This window comes from Pollicipes pollicipes, unplaced genomic scaffold, assembly GCF_011947565.3.
Source record: "Pollicipes pollicipes isolate AB1234 unplaced genomic scaffold, Ppol_2.1 Scaffold_6052;HRSCAF=7182_pilon_pilon_pilon, whole genome shotgun sequence".
NCBI classification, from domain to species: Eukaryota; Metazoa; Arthropoda; class Thecostraca; order Pollicipedomorpha; family Pollicipedidae; genus Pollicipes; species Pollicipes pollicipes.
The window spans coordinates 14,647,072-14,671,390 of record NW_023596805.1 but is presented as its reverse complement, the minus strand read 5'-3'; the positions used below and the strand labels follow the sequence as shown (position 1 = coordinate 14,671,390).

Genomic DNA, 24,319 nt, shown 5'->3' with positions numbered 1-24,319 from the left:
ACAGTCTTTCCTTTGATCATATACACTTCGCTCGTGACCGTCTCCCTGTCTGACCCCCCCCCCCCCCTCCCCCCGGCAGAGGTGTACTGCGGTCCGGTACCGCAGATCGACAACGGCTTCTCGATCGGCGCCACGAACGTGACCTTCCGGGGCGAGATCACGTACCAGTGCTACGCCGGCTTCGCCTTCCCCAGCGGCCAGCCTGTCGAGACGATCCAGTGCTCTGCCGACGGCAACTGGGGCAAGCTGCCCGTCTGCCTCGGTAAGGGAGTGCGCGCGGACGCACGCGCCCATCGCGTGTGCTCGGCTCTGATGACTGTGGGTCGGGCCTAACCTTACGGCATCGGTGTGTCGATGGTTTGATCTCTGTTGGCAAAGCCGCTAGTGTTTCAGTATGGCTTGTTCATAGTTGTTGTATGCTCTGTTGTGGGCATGCTTCTAGTGGGGCTGAAGCCGGTTCTGTGCTAAGTTGTGCATGATATGGCACTTTGTGATATGATATGACAAACGTCCTATTATGATTCGTATCATCACTAACCATGCATGTAGTCGCCTGTATGTATAACTATATGCGCATGCGTTTGGTACGACTTAATTATAAGGTGCACATGGTACATGTGCTAGTTTTTAATAAGATGCGTAGTGTGACGCATTGCTAATTTCCGATCTCCTGTGCGCGTGCCGGGCTGCTGACGTACATTTCCATCGTCCCAGCGTCCCAGTGTCCCGCGCTCCCGATCTCCTGTCTGCGTGCTGGGCTGCTGACGTGTATTCCCATCGTCCCAGCGTCCCAGTGTCCAACACTCCCGATCTCCTGTACGCGTGCTGGGCTGCTGACGTGCATTCCCATCGTCCCAGCGTCCCAGTGTCACGCACTCCCGATCTTCTGTACGCGTGCTGGGCTGCTGACGTGCATTCCCATCGTCCCAGCGTCCCAGTGTCCAACACTCCCGATCTCCTGTACGCGTGCTGGGCTGCTGACGTGCATTCCCATCGTCCCAGCGTCCCAGTGTCACGCACTCCCGATCTTCTGTACGCGTGCTGGGCTGCTGACGTGCATTCCCATCGTCCCAGCGTCCCAGTGTCCAACACTCCCGATCTTCTGTACGCGTGCTGGGCTGCTGACGTGTATTCCCATCGTCCCAGCGTCCCAGTGTCACGCACTCCCGATCTCCTGTGCGCGTGCTGGGCTGCTGACGTGCATTCCCATCGTCCCATCGTCCCAGTGTCCAACACTCCCGATCTTCTGTACGCGTGCTGGGCTGCTGACGTGTATTCCCATCGTCCCAGCGTCCCAGTGTCCCGCACTCCCGGAGGTGCCGTTCGCCCAGAAGCAGCAGCTGAACGGCGGAGGTCGGAGTTACGGCACTGTTGTCAGGTGAGCGCGGACGAGAGACACTGTTGTCAGGTGAGCGCCGACGAGAGACACTGTTGTCAGGTGAGTGCCGACGAGAGACACTGTTGTCAGGTGAGCGTGGACGAGAGACACTGTTGTCAGGTGAGCGCGGACGAGAGACACTGTTGTCAGGTGAGCGCGGACGAGAGACACTGTTGTCAGGTGAGCGCGGACGAGAGACACTGTTGTCAGGTGAGCGCGGACGAGAGACACTGTTGTCAGGTGAGCGCGGACGAGAGACACTGTTGTCAGGTGAGCGCGGACGAGAGACACTGTTGTCAGGTGAGCGCGGACGAGAGACACTGTTGTCAGGTGCAATGACCGCGCGGCGCCCCTGCAGAACAGAAGCAAACTCCCTGCCGCCGACTCCGGTAGATTATGAGGGCCACAGCTATGCCGTCGGGGACGCTGCAGCTTACGGTGGCTCGTGCTTCTTGATGCACCTGTTGGGGATTATAGCTGATGTCATTGCCGCTGAACTTAACCGCAGAGGCACAATCATTGCGCCAGACGGGCTCCGCCCTGCCCTCTTGATGTGCCGCGGTCACGCAGCATCGAATTCCCCGCTGTCGGCATGAAAAACACCTGTCACTTATCGGAGGGTCCTAATTAAACAAGCACGCCTCTCCCGCGCTTTAGTCAAGAACTTTGTAAATCGCAGGTTTGACGCGCGCCGAGCGGCGCTGCTGACGTCTGTCTCCCCATAAACTGACGGTCGTGCCCGCCGAGCGGCGCTGCTGACGGCTGTCTCCCCATACCCTGACGGTCGTGCCCGCCGAGCGGCGCTGCTGACGGCTGTCTCCCCATAAACTGACGGTCGTGTCCGCCGAGCGGCACTGCTGACGGCTGTCTCCCCATAAACTGACGGTCGTGCCCGCCGAGCGGCGCTGCTGACGGCTGTCTCCCCATAAACTGACGGTCGTGCCCGCCGAGCGGCGCTGCTGACGGCTGTCTCCCCATAAACTGACGGTCGTGTCCGCCGAGCGGCGCTGCTGACGGCTGTCTCCCCATAAACTGACGGTCGTGCCCGCCGAGCGGCGCTGCTGACGGCTGTCTCCCCATACACTGACGGTCGTGCCCGCCGCGGCCAGGTACGAGTGCGAGCCGGGCTACGTTCGGTCGGGCGTGCCTGTCCTCTTCTGCATGAGCAACGGCACGTGGAGTGGAGAGGTGCCCAGCTGCTCACGTGAGTGACCCCGCCGCCACCATACGCAGAGCGGCCGGCTGTGCGCGCGCCGCTCGTCATGCGAAACTCAGCTGTGTGTGGTACTTGTTGGACCTATTGTATGAATGATTGCGCATCTTTATGCGCAAGTCAAACGTAGCCCTTCCTTCACTGTAATGCGTGTCGTCAGCATTTTGAGTCTCTGACCGGATGTACTTGGCGAAAGCTTTTGGTGTTGACGATATAGCCCAAAGTGACGACGTTCAAGTCAGGTTCACTTTATTTCCTGTCTTTATTTCCGGTCTTTATTTCCGGTCTTTATTTCCGGTCTTTGTACTATGACTTGTCGCCGTGACCCACATCACATCATCTCGAACCTCTGTGACCTGCCCGACCGTCTTTAGACCCGTCGCGTCCCCGATACCGGGGGTCTCTGCCGGTCCCACGGTGCCCGCCTGACCTGACCTGACCTGACCGGCCGTGTGCCCCCGCCAGGTCTGCACTGTCCCTCGCTGCCGGAGATCCCGCACGGCTACGTGCTGTCGCCGGCGGTTGACTACCGGTACGGTGACGAGGCGAGCGTGCAGTGCTACCGCGGCTTCCGGCTGATCGGCTCGGCGGTCATCACCTGCGGACCCCAGCAGAAGTTCATCAACCTGCCGCAGTGCGAAGGTGAGACGCGTCAACGGCACCAGCGGCCTGGCAAAGCATGTCATTGGGAAAGGCGAGCTGTCGAGGAAACCAGCGACATTGTTCGTGGCTAGCGCATGCTCGTCGCTTACAATATTGTGCGCACATCAAAGCAGTGCTGGTGCTTTCGAGGATAATGTACTACCTCCAGCATTGAATGGCAGCGGATCGGACCTGTCCAAAGGTAAATGCAGATCTTGCTCCCAGCACAACGTGCCCAAAAATACAGCGCAGAGTACCCGAGGTCCATTGTGTGTGGGCGACTTCTGGTACGGCCACCTCCGTATCCGAGCTAATGGAGGGACATGTCTTTGTCCGGGGCATTTCACAGCATCTGTAGTGTTCTTCAAGACGTGTTTGGCAGCGGTCCCTAAACTGAACCCCCTGCCGTCCTGCTGCAGACATTAACGAATGCGCGGCGGCCAAGTGTGACCTGACCTCGACCAACTGCTCGAACGTGGCCGGCTCGTACCACTGCGGCTGCCGCGACGGCTTCCGGCCCAACCTCGAGTGCCGGCCGGTGGCTGAGCTCGGCGTCAGCAGCGGCGCCGTCGCCAACGACGACATCCTCGTCTCCGGCACCGAGGACGGCTATGACAAAAACGTGAGCTGCGGATCGGGGCTCCGGACTGCCGTGAGGCTCAGCTGACAGTGCTGAGAGAGCTGGCTTGGGTAGTGTGTTTGTCGCGCATATGCCTTGTAATGTCTGTTGGCCTCGCGTCATGAAGTCGGCAAAGTTAGCCATGCATGGCGACCTTGCTGCAGCGACTACAAGCGGTCACTGTCTTGATCAAATGCTCTACCATTAAGTTGTTCAGCCCACAACGTAAGCTGGATATGCTCTACGTGGACGGTTCTGTTTGTGTAGTCTTCAGGCTGTTAACAGCCTCTCTCGAGCCGCGTGACATCCTCGAAGGCTGATTTTCAAGAAGGCCCGCTACTCAGCAGTATAACCCTGCGCGTCACCGTCTGACCCCAGTGACCTCGTGCGCCCGCAGACGGTGCGCCTGAACGCCGACGGCGGCTGGTGCGGCGCGCGCGAGGGCCCCAAGGTCAACTGGGTCATGATCGACCTGGGCGCGCCGACAGTCGTGCACGGCTTCCGGATTCAGCCGGTCTCGCGGCCGGACCGCACCGTGGCCTACGCCAAGAGCCTCAGGTACGGACCCCGCCCACTGATGGCCCCGCCCACTGACAGCCCCCACTCACTGACGGCCTCCACCCACACTGGCTGTCGTGCGGCCCCCCGCCCCCACTGACGACCCTCACTCACTGACGGCCTCCACCCAATGGCTGGCGCACGGCCCCCCGCCCACCTGACGGCCCCGCCCCACTGACGGTCCCCGCCCCACTGACGGTCCCCACCCGCTGACAGCCCCCACCCACTGACGGCCTCCACCCACCTGGCTGGTCGTGTGGGCCCCCGCCCCACTGACGACCCTCAGTCACTGACGGCCTCCACCCACATGGCTGTCGTGTGGCCCCCGCCCACCGACGACCCCCACTCACTGACGGCCTCCACCCCTGGCTGTCGTGTGGCCCCCGCCCACTGTGACGACCCTCAGTCACTGACGGCCTCCACCCACTGGCTGTCGTGCGGCCCCCGCCCACTGACGACCCTCACTCACTGACGGCCTCCACCCACTGGCTGGCGTACGGCCCCCGCCCACTGACGGCCCCGCCCACTGACGGTCCCCGCCCGCTGACGGTCCCCACACGCTGACAGCCCCCACCCACTGACGGCCTCCACCCACTGGCTGTCGTGCGGCCCCCGCCCACTGACGACCCTCACTCACTGACGGCCTCCACCCACTGGCTGTCGTGCGGCCCACGCCCACTGACGACCCTCACTCACTGACGGCCTCCACCCACTGGCTGTCGTGCGGCCCACGCCCACTGACGGCCCCGCCCACTGACGGTCCCCGCCCACTGACGGTCCCCGCCCACTGACGGCATACGCCCACTGACGGCCCCCGCCCACTGGTTGTTCATTTACAATGAAGACATGCATAACGTGTTGCATGTCAAAAAACATGTCTGTGTCGCTTGCGTGGAAACACGTCAATGTGCTTTGAGAACACTTCAATATGCGTGGGGAACACCTCAATGTGCTCGGGGAAATCGTCAATGTGCGCGGAGAGCTCTCCAATGAGCGTGGGGAGCACGTCAATGTGCGCGAGCATGTCACCTCCGTGTGTGGTGGCTCTCCGTGACTTTTGCGTCACTAGATTTCTCTCGTTGATGTTGATGTGCGGAAAGATTCACCTTGGTTCGATGTTTTCGCTTGAAAATGGCGTGATTACCATGGGGGCATGACGCAGTTTTTTTAGTGACTTAAATAAGTCGCAATACTCCACGTGCTACTAACTCAACGGAAGCGATGCAGGCGCATTAGACATCACCAGGTCTCGACAGCACCACCGTGTGTTCACTGTGTGACACTATGTGACAGCACTACTGGGACAGTCATTATCCATGGCGCCACTGCGTTCCCCGGGCCGTGCTGCATGCACGAGCTGAGGTGACTGGTAGGATGCGGTAATACCAGATGCCATTTCATACCCGCGGGAGCTGACGGGCGTGGCGCGAGAGTACATGCCGTCCGGACGTGGCCATGACGTCGCTGTTGCGGCAGGCTCTACTACACGGACGAGCTGACGGACGTGATGCGGGAGTACCAGACGTCGAGCGGCGCTCCGGTGGAGTTCCGCACCGCCGGCGCCGGCCTCTCCGTCATCAGCATGCCGTCGCCCGTGGAAGCCCGCTACGTCAGGCTCACCATCCTCGACTACCAGGTCAGCAGCTGGAGACAACGGCGGTGGAGTGGCGGGACCGCTGGCGGGCTCTGTAGCCGTCTCTGTAACTGCTCTGAGGGAAGCCGCGTCGGTGGCAGTTATCGGCAGTGCTGCAGGGTTTCGTTACCGGGCTTTGTTAGCTGGCTCTCTAGCTGCGTTCCGCCAGCCAGTTCAGCTGAACGAAACCGGGCTTTGTAACGAGCTCCGCTGGCTGACTCTGTGTTGGCTGCTGGACCGCGAGGTTAGTCGCACAGCAGGGCCTCTGTGACGGTTGGGGGCAGGGGCGCTTCCCTGGCTGGCTCTGTGCTGTTCTCGCTGCGCTGACAGCCGAAGAATGACATGCTTCGAGAGCCAATCACGACCGGGAATGACATGCTTCGAGAGCCAATCACGACCGGGAATGACATGCTTCGAGAGGCAATCACGACCGGGAATGACATGCTTCGAGAGCCAATCACGACCGGGAATGACATGCTTCGAGAGCCAATCACGACCGGGAATGACATGCTTCGAGAGCCAATCACGACCGGGAATGACATGCTTCGAGAGCCAATCACGACCGGGACTTGTCACGCCCGCACGCTTGTCCCAATGCAGGGTGTGCTAGAGCTGATAATTCTGCAGTAAAAAGCCAGGTGCTTCTCGTCACCACCAATATCGCCGACAGCTTTCTCTCCACTGCGGTCAGAGCTTCAGCGTGCCGCGTCAGGTGTGCTGCGTGGCCCGGTGAGCCAAGGCTGAGTCAGTCCTGTTCTGACCAACAGGTGGCGCCGTGCATGCGTATGGAGCTGATGGGATGCTCGCGTCAGGAGTGTACCGACATTGACGAGTGCGCCAAGAAGAACGGCGGCTGCCACCAGCGATGCGTCAACTCGTGAGTTCCGCCCAGCCCACCTCGAGCTCGCAACACGTGGAAGGGGCCGTCGCTAGAAGCATAAAACAAACGATAGTGATCTCCGCAGCTACCTTTTGCAACGCTGGCAACAATGAATACAATACCTGAAGATTTTTTACAATCTGAATTATGATAATTTACTCGCCGATAAAACCATTTGCTTCCATGTGAAATAGGCTTGCGGTGTATTTTCCTGGGCTGTGACATCATCTGAACTGCCTTACCCTGACCCCTCTTGTCTGTGGAATGAAATCGTCCAAATGTCATCTCGGCAGAGGGTACGCGCTGTGACGACAGTTGACCTGACCTGACCTGACCCCACAGGGCTGGATCGTTCGGCTGCCAGTGCGACGAGGGGTACGAGCTGTTCACCAAGAACGGCACGGCCGGGTTCACGGTGGCGCCCTCTGAGACGGGCGAACGGGACGGCGACACGTACCGGATCAACAAGACCTGCGTGCCGAAACAGTGCCCCGGCATCGAGGACCCCGTCAACGGCCTGCTGGTCTCCACCCAGGTCAGTGTCTTACTGCCAGCCCACAGCTCCCCTGACCGTCTCCCCCCCCCCCTCCCCCCCCCCCGCTAGTGCCGCTGCAGTGTGTGGCCAGGGTGCCTCAGATATTTTAACGGCGTTTTGTCAGACTTGTCCCAATGAAGGACCGGCAACGTGCGTACTTGCCTGACGTACCTCTGCCGAGTTTTGGTGGAATTCCGCCGCCATGGGGCAGTCACGGACTTACGCAAATGCTGTTGATCACATACTACCTTCGGGATGTGGTGCACTAGAACCTGAATTGAGTGACAGCAGGTAGCTCATGTTTTAAACAAGTATTAAGTTGTCGCCACATTTTTGCGCATGACAAAATGTGACGAGGGCTCATCCAACTTCCATTTGGCCACCGTCGCGTTTTCACTCTTCGTGGCTCAAAACAGACGTCTTCACTCCCCGTGGCTTTGTGTTCACAGGAGCAGTACCACTTCCGTGACGTCATCTCCTTCTACTGTAACTTCGGCTACGTCATGAAGGGCTCTCAGACTCTGGAGTGTACCGCCACTGGCGAATGGAACGGGACAGTGCCCACATGCGAATGTGAGTTACCGGAAAAAGCTATTTCGCTATTGCGGTGACGTTTCCTCTTGGATCTATTTGAAATGAACTTGAAAAAGGGCACAATTTCAATTCACTCTCAGTTTATACAATACATTTCAGTGTCTATTAAGCACTTGATGGATCTGCAATCTATCAAGCACGTTAAGCAGGCTTTATTTCCCCGATCACGACGGTCGCTCCATAGAGGGACGCAAGCTTTCCCCAGTCTCGTGGCGTCATACGCTCCCGCCTCACTAAGACTACCCTGGCGCGTTTTCAGACGCCTCCTGCGAGCCGCTGTCGGACGGCCCGGAGGAGGGCCTGACCGTAGCCCGCGAAGACCCCGAGGCCGAGGAGGTGACCGTGCCGTTCCGCGAGAACATCACCGTCGCCTGCTCGGAGACGGGCAAGCCGCTGCGCAACACCCGTACCGCCGGCTTCCGCCAGTGTGTGTACGACCCCCAGTCAGGTCAGTCACACTGCGGTCCGAGCGCTGACCCTCGCTCGGGTCACTGACCTCTCAGTGAGGTCGACGGCCTCCCGGCCAGCCGGTTCAGCTGCCTACAGTCAGAGCGAGTGGTGAGAGGCAATGTGCGTGTCGTCGTAGAGGGCTACATATAAGTGCGCTACGAAGGCACACAGCCGCTGGACTGGGCGCAAACTACGTTATGAAGGCACACAGCCGCTGGGCTGGGCGTAAACTACGTTATGAAGGCACACAGCCGCTGGGCTGGGCGCAAACTACGTTATGAAGGCACACAGCCGCTGGGCTGGGCACAAACAACTATTGCGATTGACGCACCCCTAAAGCTTAATAACTAACTAACTTTTAACTGCTGGGCCACTTACTTTACCGTGGTGGATACTAACCGTCTCCCTGAACATAGTGATATGTCGCAGCGTAGTTGCATTCTCGTGATATTCTGGTTATGACATGATATCATGACAACTTGATATCCTCACGCGTTAATAGGTTATCCTTATTATCAGGTCACGTATGGCAGCACAGGGACAGCGACATCGTGGTATTGCAGTTAGATAACGACGGAACTTGTGATATACTCCCAGCCCTACTTGTCGCTCTCTCCACTAATGACATCGCTGCAGGTCTGACCTGACCTGACCTGACCTGACCTGCCGCAGACTCAGCCGACTACTGGATCTCTGGGACGGCGCCAGCCTGCCCCCGGATCGACTGCGGTGTGCCACCGTCCACGCCTGGTGGCGCCTACGGAACATACGCTGACACCAAGTTCAAGAGCAGCTTCTACTTCGGCTGCGAGGACACATTCAGTCTAGCCGGACAAAGCAAGTAAGTAGTGAGGGGGGAGAGCAGATCTCAGCCCACTCACCCGAAAACTCAGCTGCGCAATGGTAGCCGAGCCTTTTGGAGGCTCGGATGCGTTTATAAACCCTACTCGAATGTTGGTATTGACATTGCTATACGGATGAGCCCCAACATTTATGACATTGTGTGCCTGGTGGCGTTTCTGTGCCCACTGCGCCGATGAACGTTATGCTCGCATCAGCTGGCTGTTGTGATTTATATTCCTCGCTCCCTTTTGTCCGTTTCCATAGCACTAAACCCCCATCATTTCCGTGCGACAGTGTGCCCCTACGTGAAATCACGCAGCGTTGCCCCTTCCGAGGTGAAATTGCGCAATATAACCCCTCCCCGTGGCCTAGCGTGACGCTGCTCCTCTTCACAGCTCCAACGACAACCTGGTACGGTGCCAGGCGGACGGCACCTGGGACTTTGGTGACCTGCGTTGTGAAGGGCCCGTGTGCAGCGACCCGGGCCGGCCGGCCGACGGCCGCCAGGTGGCCACCAGCTATGAGCAGGGCTCCAAGGTACGGAGGCACACGCAGCCAGAACCCCTCCCCCCCCCCCTCCCCGAGGCGCCTCGCCTTGGTAGCAGGGGTTGGACTGTCGCTGTCGGTGTGTATCCGGTGAGCATCCGGATATATTTCCTCTGAGCAATGTCTACGCGATCGACTCTGATTTACGTGCCCATAATATCCACAAAAGAATATCAGGGTCTTCATGATTTCGTTTCATAATCAGGATAAATCGATAAGATATCATATTCAGGATAAATCAAGAGGTTATCACAATCAGGGGGGATATAATCAGGACAAATCGACATCGGTGGCTGGTGTTTTGAATCGCCAAGCGAAATGGTGATGTTGGCTCAGTCTTTGTATTGGGTATGCTGATGGTTTGCGGAGGGTCAGCTCTGACGTCAGCCAGCGGTGGCGATCAGTGGCCAGGCGAAGTCACAGCAGAAGCGTGAGCGAACTAACACGACATTCGTTCCAGGTGTCGTTCACGTGCAACAAGCCGGGCTACATCCCGTTCTCTGGCGAGCCGATCGAGTGCGTCCGCCAGCCGGAGTGTGCTGTCATCAAGCCTCTGGGACTCTCGGACGGACGCATCCCGGGTGAGGGGGGCGCGGACTCCAGCCGGGCCGAGCGTGACCCGCCGCTGACTCAGATGTGACCGGCTCGTGAGAGCTGTGTGATGTTATTGCAGAGGTTGGAAAACGGGCATCACTTCTTGAATGTTGTGCGTAGAAAGGTGTTTTGAAATGTATGTTTTTGCCCACACGAGTCCACCAATGACAGCTCATAGCCGCCCCACACTGCAGCCTCAGCAGCCGGCCGCCTTGGGGCGTTAGGTACTAGCAGTCACGGTGCGTGACCGTGCCGTGACGTCCCGTCGGTATGTGACCGTGCCGTGGCGTTCCGCCTCAGCCTCCGCCATCAACGCCACCACGCAGCGGGCCAACTACGAGGCGAACAAGGTGCGCCTGGGCTCGGTTACCGGGTGGTGCGGACAGCTCAACGAGCCCTTCACCTACGTCCAGGTCGACCTGCTCAGTTTGCACCGCGTCAAGGTCAGTGCGCTCTCAAGGTCGCCGCGCTATTGGCGCCATCTGTGGAGCGTGACTGATGTCTGGCTCGTACAGCGCGGTGCCAGCGCAGAGGTGTCATGGTGGCACGGTATGCCCCGTGGTAATTGCTCTGCGGCTGCGCTGCTGTAATCTGTGTTACCCCGGACAGTGCTGCTGTGGTCTGTTACCCCGGACAGTGCTGCCGAGCAACAGCGTCTGACATGCTATGAGACTGGCTTTTTGTGAAACGTATAGATGTGTCAGGGTGTCTACTAACGATTAGTACATGATTCAGAATTGGAAGCATTCAAACACTTCCGTATCTACCGAATGACAACCACCAGTACTGCCCTCACGCAGCGTGACGTGACGGCTCCCGGCGTGACGTGACGGTTCCTAGCGTGACGTGACGGCTCCAGGCATGATACGACGGCTCCCCAGCGTGACGTGACGGCTCCCGGCGTGACGGCTCGGTGTGGCGCCTTCTACAGGCGATCCTGCTGAAGGGAGTGGTGACCAATGACGTGGTGGGTCGGCCCACGGAGATCCGCTTCTTCTACAAGCGCGCCGAGGACGAGAACTACGTGGTGTACTTCCCCAACTTCAACCTCACGGCCCGCGATCCTGGCAACTACGGCGAGCTGGCCATGATCACGCTGCCAGAGTCTGTTGAGGCTCGCTTCGTCATTCTGGGTCAGTGGTGTCAGAATATGCGCGTCTCATCCTCCTAGGTCAGAGGGGTCAACGACTGCTTTGTCATCTCACGTCATTGGTGTTGGCGGGTGCACGACTCGTGTTCACGGAGCAGCAAAGCGCGGTTGTATGATCGCGCAGTTTTTTATCCTGGGTCATCGGTGTCTGGGAGTTCGTTTCTTTACATAAGGTCAGCGGGTTTGTGGAGTGCGTTTGGTCGTCTCACGCGCCTGTCGGGAGAGAGAGCGCAACGTATTGATCTTGAATATTAGATGAGATGTCAGCAGCAGACATATTCTAGCTACCCTTTTGGTCTCTATTAAAGGGCAAGTTTTTTTGGCGTTGCGCTTATATTACACAACTTGATTTTCACGTGATCCAGCAGTGACAGCACATCTTTGGCCCTGCCATGACCAGCGCCTCTTCCTCCCCCAGGTATCGTGTCGCACGACAAGAACCCGTGCCTGAAGTTCGAGCTGCTGGGCTGCACCGTGGAGGAGGAGGAGCCGCTGCTCGGCTTCGATATGGGCTACTCGATGTGCGTGGACGCCGAGCCGCCCCAGTTCATCAACTGCCCCAGCGAACTGCTGCAGGTGTGTGGCGCGCTGACCGGCCAGTGGCGGCCGCGGCACGTGCGGTGCCGTTTGTTAGGTGAACAGGGGCCATGCCGGTCGTATCATGAAAGGTCAGTTTTTAAAATGGTTACCTGTTCCTGAAATTGATTTCATAGATGACATCATAGCATAACGCCTCTCCTTACGTCACGCAGCGAGCTCTCTGCCATGGTGCTGTCTAAAACTGCCCCGTGCAGCCCACCCTGATCTGACCTAACCTCGCTCCGCCCTGGTGTCAGGTGGAGAAGGGAGGCAACGGCCGCGTTCTGGCGGTCCACCCTGATCTGACCTAACCTCGCTCCGCCCTGGTGTCAGGTGGAGAAGGGAGACAACGGCCGCGTTCTGGCGGTCCACCCTGATCTGACCTAACCTCGCTCCGCCCTGGAGTCAGGTGGAGAAGGGAGACAACGGCCGCGTTCTGGCGGTCCACCCTGATCTGACCTAACCTCGCTCCGCCCTGGTGTCAGGTGGAGAAGGGAGACAACGGCCGCATTCTGGCGGTGAACTTCACCGAGCCGCTGGCCACCGACAACTCGGGGATGATCGTGCGCACGGACGTGCGGCCGGCCGGCTTCGGGCCGCCCGTCTTCGTGTTCAGGTCAGTTCCTCTGAGCATGGCTTGTCATGAACGCAGCTGACGTGCTGTCCCTGTGATGATCGGCAGCCTGCGGCGTTTTCAGGCGAGAGGGCGTAATGCGAGAGACGATTTAACGTGTGGAGATTGTCTGGTGTTTTTTCGTGTTGCAGTGTCGTGTTTGTTGCATGTTTTTGTGTCGTGGTGTTCTTCAAGTGCTCGAATAAAGCTTTATAGCCCTTGAGATAACTGTGAATGCATGTGTCCCTAGAAACTGTGACATGACCCAATCCACGTCTGGCAGCTACACTTACTGACGCACCACCCGGTGTGTTACAGAGACCTGATGGTCGAATATCTGGCTTTTGATTTTGACGGAAACGTGGCGATCTGCCAAATGAACATCACAGTCCCCGGTAAGTTGTATCCACTCATCGCTTTGCGGGAGGTTATGGTCACTATTCGTTAGCAAAACGTGACGATTGTGAACTGACTGAAGATTGAAGTGTACTTCAAGGGTGATGGGCAATAACAACGTTATATAATATTATGAAGAAACTTGCCTGAACTGGCTCGCACGGGTGATGCTGAGGCTACGAATGTACCAGACCGGGCGGTCCTTGGACACGCCACAGTGCAGTGACGCGCTGGTGCGCCACCGCCGGTGACACGTGACCGCCGCCGCCGGTAACGCATGACCTCCGCCGCCGGTGACACGTGGCCGCCGCCGCCGGTAACGCACGACCTCCGCCGCCGGTGACGCGTGACCTCCGCTTCACAGACGACACGCCGCCGAAGGTTACCTGTCCGCAGAGCTACGTGGTGGAGCTGGTCGAGGAGCAGGAGGTGTACGAGATCAACTTCAACCGCTCCCGCTCCCAAGTGGACGTCTCTGACGACACTGATGACGTGAGTGACGTCGTGGGCTGTCGGAGACGCGGCTAGCAAATTGTGAACGTTCGGCGGAGGGACGGAGTACTCCGCGGTGATGAGCCCTGACGAATCAGCGAGGACAGTTATGGAACAGAACACCCATAGAACTCACCACCCACCCACCCACCATACCACCACTCACCCACCCAGATCTCGCCTGTATGCATAGTGGCATTTTCTTCTTGGCAAATGGGTACCGGTCTGACTTAACGAACCAGATTGTTGTGTTTCCTGGATCGTACGAAAACAATCCCTTCCTTCATATCCTAGGTCCTCGACCCATCTGCTCGTCTGTCACCTTCGTCCCATACCGTAACGCTCCACACCAGCCCCCTCTCTCTGGGCCCGCGTGACCTCTTAACCCGCCCTCAGGTCGAGGACATCGCGGTGACGTTCGAGCCGTCGGCGGCTCGGATCCAGATCGGCGGATACGAGAATGTGACGGTCACTGCGCGCGACACCTCGGGCAACCAGGCCCAGTGTCACTTCCAGGTGAGCGCGACACCTCGGGCAACCAGGCCCAGTGCCACTTCCAGGTGAGCGCGACACCTCGGGCAACCAGACCCAGTGTCACTTCCAGGTGAGCGCGACACCTCGGGCAACCAGGCCCAGTGCCACTTCCAGGTGAGCGCGACACCTCGGGCAACCAGGCCCAGTGTCACTTCCAGGTGAGCGCGACACCTTGGGCAACCAGGCCCAGTGCCACTTCCAGGTGAGTGCGCGCGGGCGAGAGACCCGCTCTGGGGCCTCACATGCTGGCAAGAGAGTCGGGGATGTAAGGAGGGATTGGGTGTTGCTATTTAGGAAGAAAAGGCACGTGGTCAGGTGCGCGTGCAGCTGTAAGGCAGGAAGGCGTCGGTTGAGGAAGATACGTGAGTGGTTTAATGGGTGTGGCCGCGAAGAAGAGGGCGTTTACAATAGGTCCGATGGCTGCAAGTGCATATGAGGGAGGTTGTAGGGCGTTTGTGGTGACGAAATTGACTGAAGCCATGTTCCATTTGTGACGCTCCATACCCGCCGCCGGATAAGACCTGCTCACCTGGCCTTCACCGTGTCGTCACCAGGTGGCAGTGCAGGCGACCCCGTGCGTGGCGTGGGACCTGAAGGCTCCCGCCAACGGTGCCGTGAACTGCCTGCCCAGCGAAGTGGGCGGCCTCCGCTGTCTGGCCACCTGCAAGGAGGGATTCCGGTGCGTCACCGGGCGGCCTGTACCTCCTTATAACGAGCAGATTTGTTAGCTGCGTGGCGCTGTGACGCTAAGTTATTCGGCATGGTAATGTGCCTGTGAGACCTCTTTAGGAATCCCACAAAGTGTGTGCCAGAACTTCAATGACTATTTTGTGTTCTCCTGTGTTTGTCCTTGATCCCAGCCACGTATGAATGTTTTATGCACTCACCGAGCATTATGTAGCTCCGAAAGGGTATCACCTGTAAACATTGATAGACGTCCCTAACTCGCCATAACCTGACAATGTGCAGATGGCCATCCCTTCTTCACCCCATCCGACCGTTCTGCACGATCCATTAGACCCTGTGACGTCACGCCACCCCGTGACATCACCGTACTGACGCCGCCCTCCTCCGCAGCTTCACTGACGGCGAGGAGGTCAAGACGTTCAGCTGCGTGCCGAAGCAGCCCTGGGAGCCGACCAAGCTGGTGCCCGACTGCGTGACCGAGGACACCGACCAGGCCAGCTACGACGTCAGCGCGCGCATCAACTACCGCTCCAACGGCGCCGTCGCCCAGGAGTGCGTCGGCATGTACAAGGTCAGCGAGACGCCGCGGAGGCGGGGTATGACCGTGTGCTGCGGTCGGTCGGGAAGTATTGGCACGGCATGCGGCTTCTGAGACTTTCATCAGTGTTTGGGAGGCGGGATGACGTGGAGGGGCATGGTTGCAATGCGATAACCCTGTGTCAAGCGTAGGGTTACGGCCGAAAACGTCCAGAGGGAGTTGGTCCGTTCTGGTCGGGGAATATCATCACAGCTCCGGTCAGAGCCCCGTCAGGACAGCTTGTGGAGATAAAAACTGTCAACCTGCGTCATACACATAGAATGTCAGGTCAGGGCTGCTGAGAACGTCATGGTGCCGCAGCGTTGGGATTGAGCGGCATCCAAGTGGATTGAGACGGCCAACTGAAGACCAAAACGATAGTTAAACGCAGGCCCAGGCCTGAGATGCGGACTTTGCGCCAGGCTCCGCCCAGCTATCCGGTTCTTCATCCGGTTTTGATACACGCATTGTTATTAGTTATGCTCACGTCAGCGGGCCGACTGTTTGCCGCCACGCTGATGCTTTGTCTCCGCCTGGTGTCTGCAGGAGGAGCTGAAACAGTTCCACGCCGACCTGAGCTCCGTTCTGTCCGCGCGCTGCTCGCAAGCCGTCAACCTCAACATGGACGTTCGCCTGATGTCCGGCGATGCAGTGCGCGTGGCCGAGAACATGGTTCAGGTGGGTGACATCAAAATGCGTCATCCCTTGTCGCGCACCAGAAGCATTGGCTGCTGACATTGGCGCTGCCTTGCTTATTTACATGCAACAACGCCGGAATCAGGCTAATGTCAAAGTTACCTTATATGGAGTCGTATTCTCTACCCGTGTTCCACCTGCTGGTGCTGTTCCGTTCCGCCTACTGGTGAGAGACCTGAGACGCCATGTAAGTACGGATATCCGGACTGAGAATACGCCCGAATGGTCCGCATCCGTAGTGACATAACGTGCCTGTGCGGCAGCACTAGCTAGTAAGGCGTAATGGAGGTGTAGTGGCCGAGTGTTAGCGCCCTCAGCTTCCATACGGGGCCTGGTTTCTAATCTCGGTTGCGCGTATGCAATGGCCGCTGAAAGGGTGCGTGGTGATGCGCGTCGCGTTACCATGACAAAGATGACAGACAGCACAAGGTCATATTCTTCCCCCATCTTCCACAGATCCAGCACGTGTTGCGCATCACCCCGGAGATCTCCCAGCCGTTGCTATATGACCTGTGTGGCCTGAACCTGGGCCTGATCTTCGAGCTTACCGTGCCCTCCACCTCTGTCGTCATCCAGCCGCTGCTCGACGTCTCCGCCATCGGTGAGGCAACGCACAAGCTCGGCTTACGGGTCTGACGATAGATGGCAGGAGTAGATACACGTCGGTCGCTACGCATCGCTGGAATACAACATGTCTAGCACGTGTGTATTCTGTAGGAACAAGCCGCTTGATGCAGAACATCAAGTGTCAAGGGCGTTGATGTAACAATTGTCTGGGCCTGGCTGACACGTTGGAGTTGTTGCTGCACCTGTCCTTGCTTGTTTATACGGGCTAAGGCCCGATCGCCACTGAAATGAAGCATTCCGCCACTGCATAGCTGCCTGTGTGCCAGGCTATAAAAGGGCTGTCCAGTTCTCCAACGCCCGGGTCTGACACCTCAGCTATCGGCAGGTAACCAGTGTCCCCCGATGCGGGCGCTGCTCAGCAATGTCACCAGAGGCTTCACCTGCACCACCGGCGAAGTTCTCAACTCGGAGTCAAGCAACACGAACGTGCCCAGATGCCGTGAGTACCGGGACAGCAATGCTTGGGAAACCCTTGGCAGCTGAATCTGTGATCAGATTCCAGCCTGACGTTTGTATAATGCTTGATTAGTGGCAAACTGTCGCCGGGGTTGCGTTATTTGTGCCGTAAAGGTTCCAATTGAAAACGCGTTTGCCCGCTCGCCTCGTTGCTCCGGCTCTTTTCATACGTTCGCGGGCTGGTCTCGATACACTTACGGCACATCATATGCGTGATACTATCCTTCAGCTCAACTCATTCAGGCCGGCGCGTTTGCTGTTACAATGGCTTGACCAGTGACCCCGACGCCGCTGCTCTGTCAAAAAAGACAAAAACACGCCCACTGTCCGGCCCCCATGTTTACCGGGGTGGTGACATGACCTGACCCGTGACCTCTGTCCGCTCCTGCAGTGCACTGTCCGGCCGCCATGTTTACCGGGGTGGTGACATGACCTGACCCGTGACCTCTGTCTGCTCCTGCAGTGCACTGTCCGGCCGGCACGTTCGCTAAGACCGAGGACGATGCGTGCACGGTGTGTCCGATGGGAGAGTACCAGGACCAGAGCCGCCAGGGCAGGTGCAAGAAGTGTCCCGCCGGCACCTACACCCGTCAGGAGGGCAGCAAGAGCGTCCAGGTCAGACGGGGTCCACGGCTAAGGGATGAGGGTAGGGGCCGAGGTACCTCTCTCATGCATCCGATATTTCGTTGCTCTGGATAATAGGATAATATCCTCTCTCTCTCTCTCGTTTTCCTCACCCCTCCCTTGTGCTTTCATCCCTCTCTCCCCTTCTCTTTCTCCTCTTAACCTCTGTCTAAAGAGAAGGGTGGGGGATAAAACAGAAACAATGCGACTGGCACCTGATGAATCATTTGTATGCGTGGTGTGGAAAGCATTTTACACACAATGCTCAAACTCAGGCAGACGAGACTAATCAACTCTGGTGTGCACACTGACCACTGGTCAAGACCCTGTGCCCTGACCTAACCTGACCTGACCTGACCTGGCGGCAGGAGTGCGTGCCGGTGTGCGGCTACGGCACCTACTCGCCGTCGGGCCTGGTGCCCTGCCTCGAATGTCCGCGCAACAGCCACACCGGTCCGCCGCCGGCCGACGGCTTCAAGGAGTGCCGTGCCTGCCCGCCCGACACCTACACCCACGCCCAGGCGGCCAGCGACATCGCCATGTGCAGAGGTCAGCCACGCAGCCTGAGCCACCTTTGAGCTGTGCTGGGCTCAGTGCTTCCCTCCCCTCCTTCCGGGGCTTTATTTGGAGCTGCGTATCGCAGTATAATTTTTGTTATGCTCGCACAAGGAGTTGCCGGACTGTGTTGCCGCCTTTGTAGCCTGAAAATTGCGACTATATTGGAGTTACTGCTGAGTGTTTCTTCCTGCTCTAGAATCAGTGATGTGTGTCTTGTTCCTTGACGGCATGCGGTGATTCGCTGTACATGTTGTACTTAACTGTCATGTACGGACATATGATCGAGATGTATTCGTTTGCGAAAAAATACATCGGCTTTCCTGTTACGCACCTGCTGCGCTCGTTCGTGTCGCCCTGTGGCGGCCTGTATTCACGCACCGCGTCGTTCCGTTTCAGCCAAGTGTGCCCCCGGCACGTACTCGGCCACCGGCCTGGAGCCGTGCTTCGCCTGTCCGCGCAACTTCTTCCAGCCGATCGAGGGCGCCAATACGTGCTTCGAATGCCCGACGGGCAACATGACGGAGTCGGAGGGCGCAACGACACCAGATCAGTGTGTGCCAGTCGCGTGCACTGAGGACACGTGCGAGCACGGAGGACTGTGTCAGGTGAGGACACGTTGGCACATAGAGTGCTCGTACTGAGCACCCGCCTGTGAATCGACATGCTCTATTGGGGTGTCGCGTACGGCTTTTATGTTGTTAGTGACGGAGCATGTGTGCACTTAAACGATAGTTTACCTTTTTGACAAGTAAACGTGAACCCCACCTCCGCACCCAAACACCCACGCATCTGAACGTGATGTCGGTGTCCTCGCACCGTGCGCCAAGCGTCTGCGACGTGTGTACCTTCGCTGACGTGTGTCGCCGGGTCGCCAGATGCTGGGTCACCGGCCCAAATGTTACTGTCCGGCCGGCTTCAGCGGCGCTCGCTGCGAGCTTGACGTCGACGAGTGCCTCTCCACCCCGTGCCACAACGGAGCCGTCTGCGTCGACCAGCCCCAGGTCAGCGGCGCGGCGCCGGCGCCAGGCTCGCCAGTCGAGAGTGTTGGCGACGTGCTGTCGGTAGTGTCAGACGGAGTGGGCTTGGACCGGACATAATTCGGCCTGGAGCGTCTGCTGAGTGCAGGCGCTCACAGCGGTTGCAGCGACGCTTCCAGGCCGCGTTCGGTGCCGTAAATTGTAACGCAGGTGGCTGTGCCAGCGCCGCTGCCCCCACACGTCTTCACCTCGGACATGGTCGGCCCCTGTCTGGCACCCGGTGTACAGCGTTGTCTTGTCCTCGGCCAGTCTGTCACCGACCTCCCCTACCGATGCTGTACCCGCCGGAGCGCAGATGGTTCTCCCCCTCCGGGAGCGGACGGCAGCCACTGACCGCGCCCGATCGCCGCCGGCAGGGCTATCGGTGCCAGTGCGAGCGGGGCTACTCAGGCATCAACTGCCAGATCGAGGAGTCCGACTGCAAGGAGGAGACGTGCCCGGCGCGGGCCATGTGCATGGACACGCCCGGAGTCGGTGGGTGTGGCGCGCCGACCCCGGTCGGCTGGCGGACAGCTGATGCACGTCAAACGCACTGCCGTGTTTGGTGTTGGGTCAGGCGTTAGAGTCCTGGTGCACTCGAGAGCCATGCCATGGTGTGGGCTGACTGATAACTGGGCTAGACTTTGAGACACCGGACCTTGACTAAAGGTTATCTTGAGCGGGTATTCGAGCGTTTTTCGCTGATCATGCAGTGTCATCTGTCTCAAACTAAAACAATCATACATGATGGTGGCATCTTGTTCGTGATGGAAACTTGCGATGTCTCCCTTCTGTTAAGTAAGCATTTATCAAGGTGACGTGTGTCGTATGGGTGTGCGAAAAGAGCCTGTGTAGTGAGCAGGGACCGTACGGTAGTCTTGCGTAATGTTTATATGCTGTAAGCTGTCTGGCTTTATGTAACCAGTGCTGAAGTGTTTGTACAGTCTACAGCGCTTCAGTTCCTCGTGTTTCACAACCCTTTATTTACCTGGCCTATCGTAGCTGTTTGTGGCATGCCTCATCACCTCGCCGCGGTACACTGATACGCACATGGCTGGCCTCCATTTCAGGCAACTTTGAGTGCCTCTGTCGGGAGGGTTACACTGGCCCCAACTGCAACGTGACGGTCGATCCCTGCAAGGAGAAGGGCAACCCTTGCGATAACAGCGCCAGATGCGTCGCCCTACAGCAGGTCAGTATGTCAGGGAGTGTATCCTCCAAGAAACGGCGGCAGGTCGCTTCGTCAGAGAACTTACGGCACATTGCGAAAGGTTCAATGTCGGAGTGCGTGTGGTACAGGCATTTCACTTCATGTGTCTGTGCCTTGTGGGAATGCTGTGGTATCTGCATTGCGCGTAGATGCAGCATGTGTTGTATCTGCACTTGGAAGTTGCATATAGTAATGCACTTAAGACCTCCGTGGCCGCTGCTCGCGACCTGTACGGCCTTTGTCGGCAGGGTCGGTTCCGCTGCGAGTGTCCGCCGGGCTGGGAGGGCGCGCTCTGTGACGTCAACTCGGACGACTGCGCCGAGCAGCCCTGCCTCCTGGGCGCCGAGTGCACCGACCTCGTCAATGACTTCCAGTGCGACTGCCCCACAGGTGGGGTGCCTGCTGTGACGTCCCTAAGCTTTTTCTGTATAGATATATTGCACATGTTCCATGGCGTGGTTGAACAGACGTCACCTCATTTCCTCATTGTGATGAGTGCCGTGAGCTGACGGCAGCGAAATGACATCGTGGTGGAAAAACGAACCAGCGTCAGTGAGCTATCTTTAGAACTGTTCAGCCGTTGGCTATGGGGCTCTTACCAGCCGGGTACCAACAAGATGACTTGCACGTATATTAAACGTAAGCATGTTTTTCACTTTCTCAACGTACAAAGAGATTGAAATCAGCCAGCATTATTGCCTGTGAATATGCAGCTTTCAAGTACACCTAGTTCAATGTGAAGGAAATACGTAATTTAACGTGTCATATGCCTTTGAGATCGGCATTTCTACCACACCTGCCACCTGAATACCAAGCAGTTTTCGGGGAGCCAAAACATCAGTTAGCATTACCAGACGGTGCCCCGCCTCACGCCTCTTCGAACTCGCTTCTAACGCCCCGCTTCTACCAATCACGGCCAGGCTTCGCCGGAAAGCGGTGCGAGCGCAAGATTGACCTGTGCGCTGGCGGCCCGTGCGCGCACGGCCTGTGCGTGGACCGGTTCTTCGTGCACCAGTGCGTCTGCGACCCTGGCTGGACAGGTGAGTGAGCGGCTGGCCCGGCGACGCGGGGTGACGTCAGCGCTGGCGGTGACGTCACGAGTGGCAAGGAGGTGTGACGTGACGCGCTGCGTTACAGTCTCGTTCTCTGGAGCGGTTTGGTGTGCAAGGCGTTGTCTCTCCGGGGTAAAACTCGTTTCTCAAGTGGTGCACGCGGCGGAGGGACGTCGTTAAACCCTTGGCTCCTGCACAGACGTCACTCTGCCGATGTTGAATCGCACCTGAGCAGCCTGACTCGCATCAAAACAACCAACCTCATCTTTAAGCCGAAGGTGTAGCCCTTCCGGTCCGCCATGAGTGACGCCACCTTCTGCCGCAGGCCCGTCCTGTGACGTCAACATCGACGACTGCGTGACCCGGCCCTGCGCAGAGGGCAGCACGTGCGTCGATGACGTTGATGGCTTCAGCTGCTCCTGCGCCCCCGGCTACACGGGCAAGCGCTGCCAGCACACGATAGACGACTGTGCCAGCCAGCCGTGCCAGAACGGCGGCACCTGCGACGACCAGCTCGACGGTCAGTCGCAGATAGCAAACTTTGGCGCATCACATTGGGACAAACTTGACATCATGCGGTGGGAGCAAACGAAAACAGGGGACATCGCGGGTTGCGACATCACAAGTACAGGAATTTTTTGCAGGGCTTATATTTCAAAGTAATTGGCCTCCTGGACAAAAATAAAACTTAATTACATTGGCGATAGTCAGCTTATTTCCTGCCCAATCTTGCATCCCATGAGGAAATTGCATACCCAGTTTACGCCTCAGGTAACCTCCGTATGTCACTAAACACGCGTCATTGTGCTGCTTCAAGAACCACCAGGCATCAGTAGCAATGAACCGCGCACCAATAAGCTGACCAGCAGCCACAAGCGTCCGGTGCAAACGGACTCAGAGCTCCGCGCTGCTGGTAGGTGATGGGTCGGCGCCATTCTCTCGGACCAGGCGGTCTGACCGCTGACCGCTCCCGCTCGCAGGCTTCAAGTGCGTCTGCCGACCCGGCTTCGTCGGGCTGCAGTGCGAGGCAGAGATTGACGAGTGCACCTCCAGTCCGTGCAGCCCGCAGGGAACCGAGCGCTGCGTCGACCGCGACAACACCTTCGAGTGCGAGTGTCGCATGGGATACTCCGGCAAACTGTGCCAGGTAAGAGGACCGGTCCCCGGGACAGGACGGCGCCGGTTTGGTGTCGCCCGCATGCGGACACTCTCGAAGCTTCTCGCTGCGTGTGGGATGACTTCGCGGAGGGGAAGATGGATTCAAATTGCGTCAACATGTAGCTTGAGGTTTAGCGTTGACATTAATTTGATAATCGACGACACTCGCCCGCGCGGATGGACGGTGAGCGTGACGTGGATGAACGTCTGCCACGTCCTTGTGGCAGTGCCGTTTCCTCGCCAATCCTGCGGGTCAGGCAAGACGAGCTTCCGCGCTCGCCGGCGACGAGCGGCGTCCCTGACTGAAGCTGCCTCTTCCGCTCCGTCAGACGAACAAGAACGAGTGCTCGTCCAGCCCGTGTATGAACGGCGCCGTGTGTACGGATGGCCTGGACGACTTCACCTGCTCGTGTAAGCCCGGCTGGACGGGCAAGCGCTGCGAGATGGACGTGGGCAGTTGCGAGAGCTTCCCCTGCCTGAACGAGGCCAAGTGCATCGATCTTTTCCAGGTAAGGGCGCGCGTCACGGAGGAGGATGCGACGTGGGGGAGGGGCGTCTGGGACGTGGGGGAGGGGGCGGCTGGACGTGGGGGAGGGGGCGGCTGGACGCGGGGGGAGAGCGGCTGGACGTGGGGGAGAGCGGCTGGACGTGGGGGAGAGCGGCTGGACGTGGGGGAGTGGATGGACGTGTGGGCAGGGCGGTTGGACGTGGGGAGAGCCTGGACGTGGACGTGGGGAGGGGAGAGCGGCTGAACAGGCGCTGTTGGCGCTCCTGCCAGCTGAGTTGCCGGTGGCCAGCCTCCGTGTCAAGTGAGGCAAAGCTGTCGCACAGCCTAGATGTTGTAAGATTATAAGAATTTGTCTCGGGATTTCTTGTTTTCCTTGTTGTTCGCCGCTACAGGTACATTTTTCCACCATGCATTGCCAGAGGCTTTCACAGCGCACAAAACAGCCCGCGATATACGCAGCCCCGCGGCGGAGCCTGTTTATGCGGGCCGATAACCATGGACAGCGCACAGCTCCCAGACGTTCCGCCGGCACTCTGCCGCTTGACGACTTCCGTCAGGGCCCCAGCGCTTCCTGGCCGGGTCTTCCTGATGCGGGCCCGGCCTATCGCCTGCGCCTGGCGCCTGACGCCTGTGTCCGCCTGCAGGGCTTCTTCTGCGCCTGCCCGTCGGGAACGGACGGGGACCGGTGCGAAGTGACTCCCGAGCGTTGCGTCGGCTCGCCCTGTATGAACGGCGGCTTCTGCAGGTCGGTGAGCCCTGCACGGTGACCCGTCAGGTCGACTACCCCTGCTGGAGCGAGGCTCGGTGGGCCAGTCCCCCCCCCCCCCCCCCGCTGGAGCGACACCCAACAGACCAAAGGCCTCTGAAGTCTCGATATGGGCAGATGACTTTATTCTAAAGA

General features: G+C 58.5%; 1 protein-coding gene across 1 annotated transcript in view; it reads left to right on the top strand.

The window, feature by feature from the left end:
* The window catches only part of LOC119104285 (sushi, von Willebrand factor type A, EGF and pentraxin domain-containing protein 1-like), an 83,656-nt gene that overhangs the window by 12,445 nt on the left and 46,892 nt on the right, over window positions 1–24,319 (top strand). Inside the window, 38 exon segments of the mRNA XM_037227981.1 lie at window positions 80–262; window positions 1,291–1,378; window positions 2,488–2,582; window positions 3,057–3,233; window positions 3,653–3,855; window positions 4,250–4,410; window positions 5,887–6,046; window positions 6,811–6,920; window positions 7,266–7,458; window positions 7,908–8,031; window positions 8,312–8,500; window positions 9,175–9,343; window positions 9,741–9,882; window positions 10,352–10,472; window positions 10,786–10,928; window positions 11,417–11,618; window positions 12,054–12,211; window positions 12,700–12,830; window positions 13,146–13,222; window positions 13,588–13,715; window positions 14,112–14,231; window positions 14,804–14,928; window positions 15,327–15,507; window positions 16,060–16,191; window positions 16,666–16,810; window positions 17,162–17,275; window positions 17,756–17,907; window positions 18,285–18,465; window positions 18,871–19,079; window positions 19,350–19,475; window positions 19,868–19,985; window positions 20,561–20,682; window positions 20,949–21,090; window positions 21,621–21,740; window positions 22,078–22,272; window positions 22,733–22,899; window positions 23,240–23,419; window positions 24,063–24,163. Of these exon segments, the coding sequence (XP_037083876.1) occupies window positions 80–262; window positions 1,291–1,378; window positions 2,488–2,582; window positions 3,057–3,233; window positions 3,653–3,855; window positions 4,250–4,410; window positions 5,887–6,046; window positions 6,811–6,920; window positions 7,266–7,458; window positions 7,908–8,031; window positions 8,312–8,500; window positions 9,175–9,343; window positions 9,741–9,882; window positions 10,352–10,472; window positions 10,786–10,928; window positions 11,417–11,618; window positions 12,054–12,211; window positions 12,700–12,830; window positions 13,146–13,222; window positions 13,588–13,715; window positions 14,112–14,231; window positions 14,804–14,928; window positions 15,327–15,507; window positions 16,060–16,191; window positions 16,666–16,810; window positions 17,162–17,275; window positions 17,756–17,907; window positions 18,285–18,465; window positions 18,871–19,079; window positions 19,350–19,475; window positions 19,868–19,985; window positions 20,561–20,682; window positions 20,949–21,090; window positions 21,621–21,740; window positions 22,078–22,272; window positions 22,733–22,899; window positions 23,240–23,419; window positions 24,063–24,163 (5,584 nt within the window).